The sequence below is a fragment of the Lepidochelys olivacea genome, assembly GCF_965140295.1.
Source record: "Lepidochelys olivacea isolate rLepOli2 genome assembly, chromosome: 20".
NCBI classification, from domain to species: Eukaryota; Metazoa; Chordata; order Testudines; family Cheloniidae; genus Lepidochelys; species Lepidochelys olivacea.
In genome coordinates, this window is record NC_140430.1 from 8,087,494 (window position 1) to 8,102,359 (window position 14,866).

The window sequence follows — 14,866 nt, forward strand, 5'->3', positions numbered from 1 at the left end:
ACTCCGGTACCGAGGCCACTGTTGTGTATCAGGAAACAGCACTGGTGGGTACTGAAGACAAAGAGCAGGGCTCAGTGCCGGTCCAAGCATCCTTCTCCTCTTTCCCAGATGAGGCAGTCGTAGGAACTGATGATGTGCCCCCACAGGAGGATTATAAGGTGCATCAAGAGCTCCTAAGGAGGATAGCTCAAAACCTGGGGATCCAGGTGGAGGAAATTAGGGAATCCTCCCGCTCTCTTGTGGACATATTGACAGCAACGAGCCCTGCAAGTGTGGCACTGCCCCTGAACGATGCCATCATGAACCCTTTCAAGGTGTAGTGGCAGACCCCGGCATCCCTGCTGCCAATGGCAAAAAGGACAGAGGAGGAAATATTTTGTCCCAGCGAAAGGGTTTGTGTTCCACACAGACGCCACTGGGTTCACTGGAGGTGTCGGCTGAGAGGGAAAGGCAGGGCCAACAGGAACCAACACCTAAGGCCAAAGATGCCAAAGAGTTAGACCTTTTTGGGAGGAAGGCCTATTCGACAGGGGGTCACCAGCTCAGGATTGCCAACCAGCCAGACACTCCTGAGCAGACACAATTTCAACTCCTGGAACTCTATGCAAAAGTTTAAGGAGTTGCTACCTCAGGAAGCAAGACCAGAGTTTGCAGCTCTTGTTGCGTCGGACTCGGCAGCCCACCCCATGGCTTCAACAGTCACTATGTGCAGGAGCTCATGGCTTCAATCCTCGGGCTTTCCACATGAGGTCCAATAAACTCTGCAGGACCTCCCCTTCGAGGGTACATTGCTCTTTTCTGAGCAGACAGACTCTAAATTACACAGCTTGAAGGACTCAAGCTACTCGACATTGGTGAGGCCTCTTCTGGAGTACTGTGTCCAGTTTTGGGCCCCACACTACAAGAAGGATGTGGAGAAATTGGAAAGAGTCCAGCGGAGGGCAACAAAAATGATTAGGGGACTGGAACACATGACTTATGAGGAGAGGCTGAGGGAACTGGGATTGTTTAGTCTGCGGAAGAGAAGAATGAGGGGGGATTTGATAGCTGCTTTCAACTGCCTGAAAGGGGGTTCCAGAGAGGATGGATCTAGACTGTTCTCAGTGGTAGCTGATGACAGAACAAGGAGTAATGGTCTCAAGTTGCAGTGGGGGAGGTTTAGGTTGGATATTAGGAAAAACTTTTTCACTAGGAGGGTGGTGAAGCACTAGAATGCGTTACCTAGGGAGGTGGTGGAATCTCCTTCTTTAGATATTTTTAAGGTCAGGCTTGACAAAGCCCTGGCTGGGATGATTTAGTTGGGGATTGGTCCTGCTTTGAGCAGGGGGTTGGACTAGATGACCTCCCGAGGTCCCTTCCAACCCTGATATTCTATGATTCTATGATACATTTAAATCCTTGGGCCTTCCCACTCTATCCCCAGTGAGGAAGCATTATACGCCACAGTTGGTGGTTCGCTTCTTCCCCCCACCTGTTTGACAAGACTATAGTCGGAGAAGGAGTAGGGGCTACAGGAGGAGACCTCTGACATAGTCTTCATCTGTATCTGCAACCCCCAGACACTTGGCAGGGTCAAAGCAGGCATTTTGATGGTACGCTCGGGGATGACATGCCGGGACAATACTTGGATCCAAGTTCCCCAATTTTTGTAGACCGTTTATCCCACGTCTATCAGGTGTGGGCCCATAACACCTCAGATCAATGGGTGCTACGCATGATAGCACTAGGATACACCCTTCAGTTTTGTTGTACCCCTCTTTTCCACCTTCTCTCCCCATCCCTCTTCAGGGGCCCTTCTCACAAGCAGCTTCTAGCCCAGGAAGTGCAGTCTCCCCTAAGGGTAGGAGCAGTGGAGGAGATTCCACCAGAGCTAAGGGGCCAAGGGTTCTACTCCCGCTATTTCCTAATCTAGAAAGCCAACAGTGGTCTCAGACCGATTCTGGATCTGCGAAACTTCAACAAATTCATGAAGAAGCTGAAGTTCTGCATGGTCTCCTTGTCCTCCATCATTCCCTCCTTGGATCCGGGGTACTGGTATGCCACCCTTGACTTCAAGGATGCTTATTTCCACATTGCCATCTTTCAGAAACACAGATTTTTCAGATTTGTTGTTAACCAGGTGCACTACCAATTTATGGTGCTCCCGTTCGGTCTCTGTGGCCCCTCAGATGTTCACAAAATGCTTGGTGGTCGCGGTCTTTCTCAAGAAGCAGGGGGTCCAGATCTATCTATACCTCGACAATTGGCTGGTAAAAGGTCAGTCCAGATGTCAGGTAGAGGCAGATGTGAGTCTAATTCAGTCAATCTTCCAGGACTTGGGTCTGCTCATAAATGCGCAGAAATCCACCTTCTCCCTGGTTCAGAGGATAGAATTAATTGGGGCAATTCTGGACTCAGTACAGGCCAGGGGTTCTCTCCCAGAAGCACACTTCCAAGCATTAAAAAGGCTTATAGTGGCTGGACCCACTAGCAGTTTGCACAGGAGTCCCTTTCTTGAGAACAAACTATCAGAGTCCCTCATCACAGGCGCATCCATAATGGGATGGGGAGTTCACTTGGGATCCCTCAAAACTCAGGGCCTCTGGTCTCTGGAAAAACTCTTGTTACACATCAATATCAGAGAGCTCAGGGCAGTTCGCCTGGCCTGTTGGGCAGGTGCATGTCAGTCTTCGCAGACAACACAACAGCCATGTCCTATATCAACAGGCAGGGTGTAACACACTCTTCTCACCTGTGCCAGGAGGCACTTCATTTATGGGAATTTGCATAGCCCACTCGATTCACCTCAGGGCCTCCTATCTGCTAGGCTCTCAGCACGAGCTAGCAGATCATCTCAGTAGGGTCTTCTCCAACCACTATGAATGGTCTATTCATCCAGAGGTCCTACAGGCCGTCTTGTGGAAGTGGGGAACTCCCCAAATAGATCTATTTGCAACCAAGCACAACAGGAAGTGTCTCGAATTCTGCTCCCTCCTGGGCCACAGTCTAGGATATTTGACAGATGCCTTCCTCTTGCCTGGATGGGTCATCTGTTCTATTCATTTCCACCCATTCCTCTCATATGTGAGGTTTTGCTAAAGATCAGATGGGACAGAGCGCAAGTCATCCTGATAACCCCAGCCTGGCCACGATAGCACTGGTTCACTACACTCATGAACCTGTCAGTGGAAATGCCAGTTTGGCTACCTGAGGTTCCAGATTTGATATCCCAAGACCACAGCCACCTGCGTCACCTGAATCTCAAGTCACTTTACCTCACGGCCTGGAAGCTCCATGGCTGAACCCCTCAGAGCTAGCATGCTCCAGTCTGGTTTGAGAAGTTCTTCTAGGGAGCAGAAAGCCATCCACTAGACCTACATGTCTGGCAAAGTGGAAAAGGTTCTCCATCTGGTCAACGCAGAAAGGTGTCTCACCCACGCAGTCATCAGTACCATTCATTCTGGATTACTTGCTGCACCTGAAGCAGCAAGGGCTATCAATTTCATCAATTAGAGTCCACCTAGCTGCTATTTCAGCATTTCACCCATGAGTGAATGGCCAGTCTGTCTTTGCAATCTCGATTTGTAGTCATTTTCTGAAGGGGCTGGACAGACTATACCCCCAGGTACAATGACCAATTCCACCTTGGGATCTTAACCTGGTGTTGTCAAGGTTCATGGGTCCTTCATTCGAGCCCTTGGCAACGTGTTCTCTTCCCTAGTTGTCCTAGACCTTCCTGGGGTCCATTACTTCAGTTAGAAGGGTCTTGGAGATTAGGGCTCTCACCTCACCTGCGTCCTTATCCAGCCTTCCTCCCGAGGGTGGTTTCACAATTCCATAGTAACCAGGACATGTGCCTTCTGGTCTTCTATCCAAAACCCCATGCCAAGAGCCAGCAGCAGAGACTTCACTCATTAGATGTCAGACATGCGCTGGCTTTCTACATAGGATTAAATCATTTTGGAAAACTACTCAATTGTTTGTGGCAATTGCAGATAGGATGAAAGACTTTCCAGTCTCAGCCCAGAGAATTTCACTGTGGATCACCTCTTGTATTCACACGTTACAACCTGGCTGTTCTGGCCCTGATGGCACATTTCACTAGGGCACAAGCATCTTCAGCTGCATTCATGGTACAGGTCCCTATCCAGGACATCTGTAGAGCAGCAATGTAGACTGACACGTCCCTTCATGTGCTCAAAAATTCCAGGGCCACTCTCCAGTCATTAGGAATTTATACACCTGGACAAAAAAGAAAATTTCATCGTCAACTTCAGCATAAATCCCCCATTCTCTAACTCAACGCTATTATGAGCCTCAAAGGAAAAAAATCCATATTTCCAAACATAAACATCAGGCCCTCAATCTTCCTCTTCACAACCATCTGCCTCAAAACATTGGTTTTGACATCCTCGTCGAGGCACTGACAGACCACTCCCTTCAACACCAACTGCAGCTGACCAACCCATCACATCCATGTGGGTGCCCCTTGCTTCGTTCCACAATAACTGTTCCGCCCCTCTCCCTCAATACCCTTCCCTGTCCCTCTTCAGAGACACTTCTCATGAGTTTGTTGAGGAAACACAAGAAATAGATCACCTCCTCTGTCTATGAGCCATAGAACCTGTATCTCAGCACCTACAAGACACGTCTTATTTCCCGATACCCAAGAAGGAGGGAAGTTGGAGACCCATACTGGACCTCAGAGCACTGAACAAATTTGTAAAGGCTCAAAAATTCAGGATGGTCACACTAGCAGCGATTATTCCATCTTTGGAACACGGAGATCGGTTCTCTGCCCTTGACATATAGGATGCCTGTTTTCACATACTGATCTTACCTTCCCACAGATGATTCCTCAGATTTATCCTGGGTCAGGACCATTACCAGTACAGAATTACTCCCCTTTGGCCTCTCATCAGCTCTGAGAGTATTCACCAAAGTCCTCTCCATGGTGACAGCTCACCTACACTCCCAGGGAATTATGATCTGCCTCTACCTGGATAATTGCCTCCTCAGAGCCTGCTCCTTTGAGGCCTTTCGGGCCAACCAAACAGCTGTAGACTTGGTCATGGATCTGGGCCTACAGATGAACATCCAAAAATCGACGTGCACCCCTGTAGAGCTCCTAGAGTTCATAGGAGCCAATCTAGACTCATTACAGGCAATGACACTCCTACCACAGCACAGGTTCCAAAGCTTGTCCACGCTCATCGGGGCAGTGCAAACCAACTCTCAAATATCAGCTAGACACTACCTCCAACTCCTTGGGCATACTGCTGCAGGCATGTCTGTGATATCTCATGCCAGACTTCACATGAGGTGCCTCCAAACGTGGTTCAGCTTGGTCTACAGGCCGAACAGTGACAGACTGGACAAACCTCTATCACTGCCCACCAAAGTTAAACACTCCCTGGACTAGTGGAAAGACCCAGCAAATGTCTGCACAGGGATCCCCTTCTCACAGCCTTCCCCATCACTACTTCTCACCACCAACGGATCCCTCATAGAGTAGGGCACACATCTCAACAATCTTACGACACAGGGCAAGTGGTCATCCACAGACATGTCTCTTCACATCAACCTCCTTGAACTCAAGAGCCGTCAGGAATGCCTGCACCCACTTCTTTCCGATAATCAGAGATACACACCCAAGAGTCTTGACAGACAATATAGCATACATGTACTACATAAATTGTCAAGGAGGTGCCAGATCACCCTCCCTTTGCACAGAAGCACTAAAGCTATGGAACTGGTTCATTTCCCACAGTGTCACAATAGCAGCAGCATACCTTCCAGGAGTACTAAACACGATAGCGGACAGTCACAGCTGCAAGTTCCCACACGACCACAAATGTGAAATGAACTCAACAGTACTACTTCTGACAGTGGTGGAAAGCAACTATAGACCTTTTAGCCACTTACCTGACCAAAAAATGTCCATGCTACTGCTCCAGAACAGGCCTCGGACAGCACTCCTTAGGGGATGCTCTCCTTTTATGGGACAAGGACCTTGTATACACCTTTCTCCAGTTCCCTCTCTTATCAAAAGATCTGTTTTTAAAAATAAAAAAGAGAGCAAATGTCTTATTGATTGCTCCCTACTGCCTGAGACAAACATGGTACCCTTAGCTGTCACAACTGGCAATGTGTCCACCTGTCTCCCTTCAACCCACTCCATGTCTCCTCTTGCAGAACGAAGGACGCACTCTCCACACCAACCTGCGGATACTCTGACTCAAGGTTGGGTCCTTCGTGGTTCCAGCACATAGAAAGATTCTGCTCTGAGGAGGTACAGGAAGTGTTCCTATATAGTAGGAAATTGGCTACCTGTTGTACTTTCCTGAAAAAGTGGACCAGGTGTCAGACTTGGTGTAATTCAAGAGAAATTTCCCCGACATCTGCTACTTTCCCAATGGTCCTAGATTATATACTGACTCTCAAGAAATCAGGTTTCAGAGTAGCAGCTGTGTTAGTCTGTATTCGCAAAAAGAAAAGGAGGACTTGTGGCACCTTAGAGACTAACAAATTTATTTGAGCATAAGCTTTCGTGAGCTACAGCTCACAAGTACTCCTTTTCTTTTTTCAAGAAATCAAGACTCTCTCTTAGCTCACTCGAAGTTCACCTAGTGACCTTAGCACCCTTCCATCAACAAATAGAGGGATACTCAGTGCTCTCACACCCAACTACATATGATTCCTCAAGGGTACAGTAAACCTTTTTCCTCAACCCAGACAGCCCACCCTAACATAAAATCTGAACTTAATACTAAAGAGCCTGAGTAGGCCATCCTTTGAACCCATGGCGCCTTGTTCGGTCAAAAACCTGTCTGTGACAACAGTATTCTTGGTGGTACTCACCTCAGCAAGGAGAATAAGGGAGATAGCATTTATGTCACTTCCCACTCATACATTATTTTTTGGGGATAAGGTTACTCTCAAACCGCACCCAAAGTTAATCTGCAAGGTGACCTTGTCTTTTCACATAAACCAGCTGATTTACTTCCAGACCTTTTACCCTAAGCCTCACTGTGATAACAGGGAGACTATTCTGCACACACTAGACGTAGAAGAGCCCTGGCCTTTTACCTGGACAGGATGAAGGCTTTTAGGAAATCTCCTAAACTTTTCTTCTCCACTGCAGAAAGGTCTAAAGGCCCAGTACTATCGTCCCAGACACAGTTTGAGACCCATTTGGAGAGTATCAGACAAAGCGATCAGGTCACATCATTGTACCTCCATCCAGAATATGCACATGATCCATGAAGTCAGTTTCCTCTTCTGTCACCTTCCTCAAGAATGTAGTTATCTCTGAAATCTGCAGAGCAGCAACCTGGGCATCTGCACATATCTTCACAGAATATTATGCAATTACCGGGGACTGCTTCCGACACTATCTTCGATTCTGCAGTATTGTCATTCATAACTGACTCGACTCCGAAGCTTCAGCCTCCCATTAGGGATACTGCTCGGGAGTCAACTACAGTGGAGCACCCATAGGGACACTACTTGAAGAAGTAGAGGAGGTTACTCACCTTGTGCAGTAACGACGATTCTTCAAGATGTGTGTCTGTATGGGTGCTCCATGACCCACCCTCCTCCCCTTTGCTTTGGCATTCTTGTCAAGGACTCTATGGTAGAGAAGAAACTGAGGGGGGTTTGCCTGCGCAGCGCTGGTTAGCCTTGTGGCAGAACACAAGGGGCGGACAGCACATGTGCGGGCCGAAGGGATACTGCTACCGAAGTTCTCTGAGCAGCAGCACAGGGATGCAAGCGGGACACACCTTGAAGAACCATTGTTACTGCACAAGGTGAGTAACTTCCTCTTTAAGAATGATGTCAAAGTCACCTGTATTTCTTCTCCTGGTGAAGGCAAATCATTTCCTCTTTACATTGCACAAGTTAATGAGTGATTTGGAATTAAGGCTCGTTAGCTGCCTTGTGGTTCCGAATCCAGCAAAGCATCCCTTACGTTCAGGCCATTCTCTGGCTCTTAAAAAGGGGAAGTTGAGGGGTGGGGCACTTTCTTTTCCTTGTATTTATGCAGGTCCAAAATGAGCCACTTCTTGACATGTCATGGAGCAATTAATGCTGAAGTGCATTCTAGGAGCTGCAGTAAGTAGGGATGTGTTGGCTGTCCCTGCTGTACTATGTTAGCAGACTGGCATGGGATTTAAAATCAGTTCTGACCGCCTGTCCCCTGGGGCTGCTGTGAGGGGGCCTGTCCTGCCCTTTTCCCTCCTTGAGCCTTTCTTGGCACTGCAGGCAGGAAAAGGGGGAGAGACATTAGCCATCTATCAACCTCCTGCTGCCAGGCTTTGCGACGAGCCAAGCAGGACAGTCTGCCTCCATTGAGAGCCTGCTTCAGCGGAAAGGGACAGGTGCAGCCAGCTCTAGCAGCATACCGGGCCATGTGGGGAAAAGTCGAGTGGTGTGAGGGACCAGGGGCAGGAGGGAGAACTAGGATTTCAGTAACCGGGGAGGTGAAGATGCGGGAACCTATAGCATGAGGCAAGAGTGGGGGAAGAGGGGCCCCTTTTCTGGGCTCAGCGGGGCCGCCCCTCACGGGAGAGATGCCCAAGCACCGGTTGGCCGAAGGCTGGAATTTCAGAGTAGCAGCCGTGTTAGTCTGTATTCGCAAAAAGAAAAGGAGGACTGGGGGCACCTTAGAGACTAACCCCTTTATTTGAGCATAAGCTTTTGTGAGCTACAGCTCAATTCATTGGATGTATCGATGAAGTGAGCTGTAGCTCACGAAAGCTCATGCTCAAGTAAATGGGTTAGTCTCTAAGGTGCCCCAAGTCCTCCTTTTCTTTTTGCCAAGGCTGGAGTGCCGTCCTGCCGGCAGAAGGCAAGGGGGTCATGGGGGGGGGGGCAACTCCACCTGCCACTGCCCTAGGCAGCACCAGCCAGACTCGGCCTCAAGGCCCCTGCCAACCCCCTGGGGCCCTCCACAGCCTGGCTCTTCGCCTGGGCCTGTGGGCCCTACGCGAGCTCGGCTCTCCTCTGCTCCGGCCTGCCTACGTGCGTGGCAAGTGTCTGCGCTCCCGCCTCGAGGGCTGGGTATCGATTGCTCGGCAGGTGACTGTTCCTGTCTGGCTTTGTGGGGCCTGGTTCGGAGGCGGCTGGCTCGGCGCTCGGCTGCCCCGCCTGACCTGGCGCGGCCCGTGGCTCGGCGCTCGGCTGCCCCGCCTTGTGGCTGCCCTGCATGTGCCGGACCCAAGATGGCGGCCTCCACCGCCTCGCCGCTGAAAGTGACAAAAGCGGCGGCGCCGCCGCGGCCCCAGGAGCAGGGCGGGGACGGGGAGCCTGAGCTGGAGGCGGCGCCCGAGACCGGTGAGGACCCCCCGCTCCACCCGCGGGCCTGGGCGGCGGGAGCGGCCCCACCCAGCCCGCAGCCAGACGGGAGAGGGAGCTGGAGGGAGCAGGCCGGACTCCCCCCTCCCCGGCGGTGGAGGGTCCGGGTCTCACCAGGTGTCTGAGCCCGCTCCTTGGCCCTTCCCGTCGGTGAACGAGTGGTCTGGGGGAGAAGACGCAGTTCGCTGTAGTCTGTCCCCGCCCCCGTTCCCCGGCCTCCCCCGGGGGCTCTGCCCAGGCAGCCCGGGTTTAGCGCGCTCCCCGCCCCCGTGGCTCCATGCAGCACCCCTCTTCCTGCACTGACAGCCCGGGTTTAGCGCGCTCCCTGCCCCCCCCCAACCCCCGGGCTCTGCCCAGCGCCTCCCCTCCCCCCGCACGGGCAGCCCGGGCTCGGCTCGCTGCCCTGCCCCCACCCCGGGGGCTCTGCCCAGATCACCTTCTGCACTGACAGCCCGGGCTCAGTGTGATCCCCGGTGTCCTGGCGGGCTGTGCCTAGCTTGTTCCCCCTGCCCTAGACTGACAGCCTGGGCTTGCTTCTGGGTCCCCCCGCACTGACAGGCTGGGTTCACTCCCCCCAGCTGTGCCTAGTACACACGCTATTAGACCAGGCTCAGTGCACTCCCTGTCTCCACCCTGGGGGCTGTGTCCAGCTTCCCCCGATACTGACATGCTGGGCTCACTCCCTAGGGGCTGCACCTAGTTCCGTTCCCCTGCCCCACTTTTGCATTGATAGGCCAGGCTCATTGCCCCCCTCTCTGCCTCCTCTCTCACTCCTAGGAGGCCGTGCTCAGCTCCTCCCACGTACAAAACACATACTGACAGGATGCCTGGAGCACTGTCCTCACTCCTCCTTCCAGATCGCCCCCACTATGGCAGGGCTCTGCCTATTTCTTTGCTTCTCACACACTGACAGGCCAGGCTCACTGGTTTCCTGGTGTCATGGGGCTGTGCTTTCTGCTGTGCTCCTCTGCACTAATAGGCTGGGCTGACTACTTCTCTACCAGTACACCTGGCTCACCCTGGTCCCTGGGGAGCTGTGCCCAGTGTGCCTCTTCCCCCAAATATAGTGACAGTTTGGGCTTATTGCCTTCTCCCACCCTCAATTCAGCTCTGTGCTCCTCCACATTGACAGGTTGGGCTTACTGCCCCCTACCCTGACCACAAACTTGGCTCCCCTCTGGGGTCGGGGGTAGCTGTTCCCAGGTCTGAGCCCTTTCTCATGGTCTCTTTTTCCTTGATTGTGCCCTCCCAGTGAGGAGTAGTTCTAACACCATGAATCTAGGAGCAGAGGATTTGCTAGTCCAGATAAGGGGCCCTCTAGCCCTGTCTCTTGTTCCTGACAGCAGCCAGTGCCAGCTGTTAAAAGGAAGATGCAAGAAACCCTGTAATGGAGAGCTGTGGAATAACCTGCCTATGGGGGAAGCTACTTCCTAAACCCCAAAGGTAGCAGTTGCCTGTTATCTTGAAGCAAGAGGGTTTTTAACTCTTCCAAACTCTTGACAGGAATGGGGGGGGATGTCAGTCATTGCTGATATAAATTTTGGATGCCCTCGCCATATAAGCAGACGCATCCCTTCATGTTGTAGGATTTTATGCATCATCATGATGCCCAAGCACTAATCTCAGGAAGCAACATCAATATTTACCAAGAGCCTGTTAAAAGACACTGTTTTTTTAATCATTTTTTAAAACTCTTGTCCTGTTTTGTGTTTCTGGCTACTGAATGAGGCTGAGGTGTTTCTGCAGAAAGTGACTAGTCTCAGTTTGAGGATATGAAACAGAACAGAGGAAATTGATGTCACCCTCAGAAATTTTCAGAGTACAGCTCTGTAGTTAAATTTAACCAAAAGAAAAGGCTTGAGTCACTTTAATCTGTAAAACTAACCATAAAAACCAAATCTATGCAGCAGTTTACCTTAGCATAACTGAAAGAATCAGCCTTTTCCTGTTATATAATAAAGCAGCTAAAGCCCTACCTTGCATTTCCAAACTGTCAAAATGACAGCTTCCTGTTTGATTGTTTTAACTAAAGGGAATAACTTTTATTGGACCAACTTTTGTTGATGAACGAGACCAGCTTTTGAGCATACACAGGGCGTTTCTTCAGCTCAAAAGCTTGTCTCTTTCACCAACAGAAATTGCTCCAATAAAAACATTACCTCACCCACCATGTCTCTCTGATATCCTGGGCTACAACACTCCAAACACCACATTTAATATTTAAGGCCCTTTAAAGAGCAGTGGCTTACTCCCCTGTAGTTGGGCACATTGCTATGAATTCCTTTTTGTGTTACAGTGCAGTTTTTCTCTAAACAAACATTAAGTTTTTGTTTTGTTTTATGGCTTCTAGAAGTAGGTAAAATAAGTGATTTTTATAAACTTCCCACATTTTATTTTGGAGATTTCCCGTTGTCCTCTCTGTTCATGTCATCTTTAATATTTTCTGTCTGTTCCTCTTTGGGATTCAACTGATCTCTGTGCCTGGTACAGTGTCCCTGTCCTACTGTTCCAGGCACCCTTCCGTTCAAATACCCCTTCAAAACTTTTTTTATCCAGTTTGCTCTCAGTAAGCTCAGCTGTGCCACTGGGTGCTTCCCCTATCCTGCTGGCTCTCAATGAAAATAAAGCAAATACTACAAACACAACATAAACAGTCCAACTGTCCGTAATTAATGTTCTCCCCAAAGCAATGTACCAATCCAGTTGTGTTCTCTCTTCCCTGTGGTTGTCACTTCTTGTGCCTTCAGCCATCTAACCTTGTAATGTAAACACTACTCAGCATAGTCCTTGTGCTATGAACAGTCTTACTGATGTCCTGATAGTAAGTGCTACACACAGTAGGAATTGTTGGCAGCATTGTAATTTCCTCAAGGCCGGGACCTGTTGGCTTGACTGTAAAACGCTGTGGATATCAGTGATGCTATGTAAACTAACAACTCACTAGCTACAAAGAAGTGGTCAGGGACCCTCTTTTTGTTTTGTACTTGTACGATGCCAGGCTCAGTGGTGTTGTGATTCATGGCTGAGGCTTATCGGTCCTATCAGTCTAGAGACAAGAAGATATGGAATGTGTTTCGCACTCTGTGGCGAATACCATCATTTCATACCACTCTTTGTTCCCTGAGTCACTGCTGATAGCATGGAAGCATGGGGATTACAGTGGACGAGAAGCTGGATATGAGTCAGCAGTGTGCCCTCATTGCCAAGAAGGCCAGTGGCATATTGGGCTGTATTAGTAGGAGCATTGCCAGCAGATCGGGGGAAGTGATTATTCCCATCTATTTGGCACTGGTGAGGCCACACCTGGAATGTTTTTTGTCCAGTTTTGGTCCCCCCAGTACAGAAGGGATGTGGACAAATTGGAGAGAGTCCAGCGGAGGGCAACAAAAATGATTAGGGGGCTGGGACATATGACTTATGAGGAGAGGCTGAGAGAACTGGGGTTATTTAGTCTGGAGAAGAGAAGGGTGATGTGGGATTTGATAGCAGCCTTCAGCTACCTGAAGTGGGGTTCCAAAGAGGATGGAGCTACGCTGTTCTCAGTGGTGGCAGATGACAGAACAAGAAGCAATTGTCTCAAGTTGCCGTGGGGGAGGTTTAGGTTGGATATTAGGAAACACTGTTTCACTAGGAGGGTGATGAAGCACTGGAATGGGATACCTAGGGAGGTGGTGGAATCTCCTTTCTTAGAGGTTTTTAAGGCCCGGCTTGACAAAGCCTTGGCTGGGATGATTTAGCTGGTGTTGGCCCTGATTTGAGCAGGGGATTGGACTAGATGGCTTCCTGAGGTCTCTTCCAACCCTAATATTCTATGATTCTAAGCTTACACTGTGGATTTCTGTATATTCCAATGCAGTGATGACTTGACCCCTGCATTTGCATCCGTGAGCTATAGTCCCTATTCTCTTAATGATCCAGCTCCAAAAGCATCTGTTTACTGTAAACCTACCTATCAAAAACTTATTTTTCCATTAATATATAGTATTAACTGGGATATTTTTTCACTTCCATTCTTGGTGCCTGGCTGATAACGTTGAGCTAATGAGTAACTTGTAGGTTATTTTAATCAAATGTGGAATGGTTTAACCTTTATTCACTGTTCCCCTTGAGTGAGTTTCATTAATGCTTTACTGTTTACAGCTCAGACTGAATGTTTCCTTCTCTCCCTGGCAGTTATGGCCTCCGAGGAGGAAGAAATGGTTGCCATGGAAGTGGGGTCACCACCTATCCCAAAGAAGAGCACTTCCGCCGGGCAATTGGATCAAACTCCAAACAGAATAGGGACCAAACTGTCTCCTGAGCCTCCTGGAAACAAGCCAGACTCCCAGGATTCCAAAAGTGAGTGCTTTTCAGATTATGGCTCAACTTCATTCTGTAATTCATCTCCGTAGCAGCTGGCCTCTCGTACTGAGGGAGAGGCACTTTTCTCAGCTATTTCAGAGGAACCCTGGGAGCCTTGTTTTGTTGTTCTTTATTGCATGTAATTTTCATTGAAAAAAAATTAAGCTTTTTTTTCCTTACATGAACAAATTATTGCCCAAGTCCATCACTTACAAGGCATCTTGCAGTCATGAACCAGCACACAAGAGAGGCCCTACAATAGCAAACTAGTGGGCGTGACAAAATGGGAAGATGTCCGTAAAGAAAGAGCTCAATGATGATGATTTATTGGTGATCGCACCTACTGTGTGCCAGTCACTTTCCAAAACTTTAAGAGGATGGTCTCTGCTCCAAGGATATAAGAACAGGACAAGGCCTTTATTGGCTCCTGTTCCTGATTACCCAGACCCCACATTCCTGTTTGTGATTTAATAGACAGCAAGTCATGTTAAAAATAAATGAAAACTCCTTGCCCTTGGCTGTTTCCCTGTTGCCCGGAATTATGGGGAATTGTTATTGATGTGGGAAGGTCATTGATGTACTTGCAGTTCAGACTTCTTCCATCCTCATCATAACTTGGCAGAAAGAGACTCTGGGGTTTTAGTCTGCCTTGGGCAACAGGTGGAGTTTTCAAGTAGTCTCTCTTAAAATCACTGGATTAGCACCATTAGGCTCTTCTGTTGCAATCCCTCTTCATTCAAAACAACATCAAATGTGCCCTCTCTGAGAAAGGAATGGAGCTGACCGGCAGGCTGGGCCTCTGCACCTATTCAGTGCATGGGATGATAGAATGAAAGATGGTCCTGTTGGAGCAGGGCAGTGCTCACACATTGCTGTGGTGAGGAGTCATGTTGGCAATTTGCCATGAACTGAAGGGCTGGCTCTAATATGAATAAATTGGAGGGGACTGCTGCCATCTTTGTTCTTAGTACTCTAGTGTGGCCCTGGAGGCTAGAGGTCCCAGAATACAGCACCTTATTGTGATCAGAGCTGTCATGGGCAATTTGCCAAACAACACACATTGTGATGGAGCATTGCATGGCCTCTTAGGCTATCTGCTCCACTCTACTGCCAACCAAGACAGTTCCCATGATACCTTCAGTACTCCAAATGTGGGTTTGTCCAGTACCTCCCATAGCAGGTGATTCAG

The 14,866-nt window shown here is 49.3% G+C and overlaps 1 protein-coding gene and 1 long non-coding RNA gene across 5 annotated transcripts in view; both read left to right on the top strand.

Annotated features, from left to right (window-relative positions):
- WIZ (WIZ zinc finger) overlaps positions 1-14,866 on the top strand; it is a 159,608-nt gene that overhangs the window by 130,854 nt on the left and 13,888 nt on the right. For all 4 annotated transcript variants that reach the window (XM_084610708.1, XM_084610710.1, XM_084610709.1 and 1 more), the window contains one exon: positions 13,510-13,674. In XM_084610708.1, coding sequence (XP_084466834.1) covers positions 13,510-13,674 — 165 coding nt within the window. The remainder of the gene's footprint in view (positions 1-13,509; positions 13,675-14,866) is intronic.
- Positions 8,956-10,776, top strand: LOC311510747. Its single transcript, XR_014709131.1, has 2 exons — positions 8,956-9,315; positions 10,589-10,776. It is a non-coding gene; the product is annotated as an uncharacterized lncRNA (long non-coding RNA).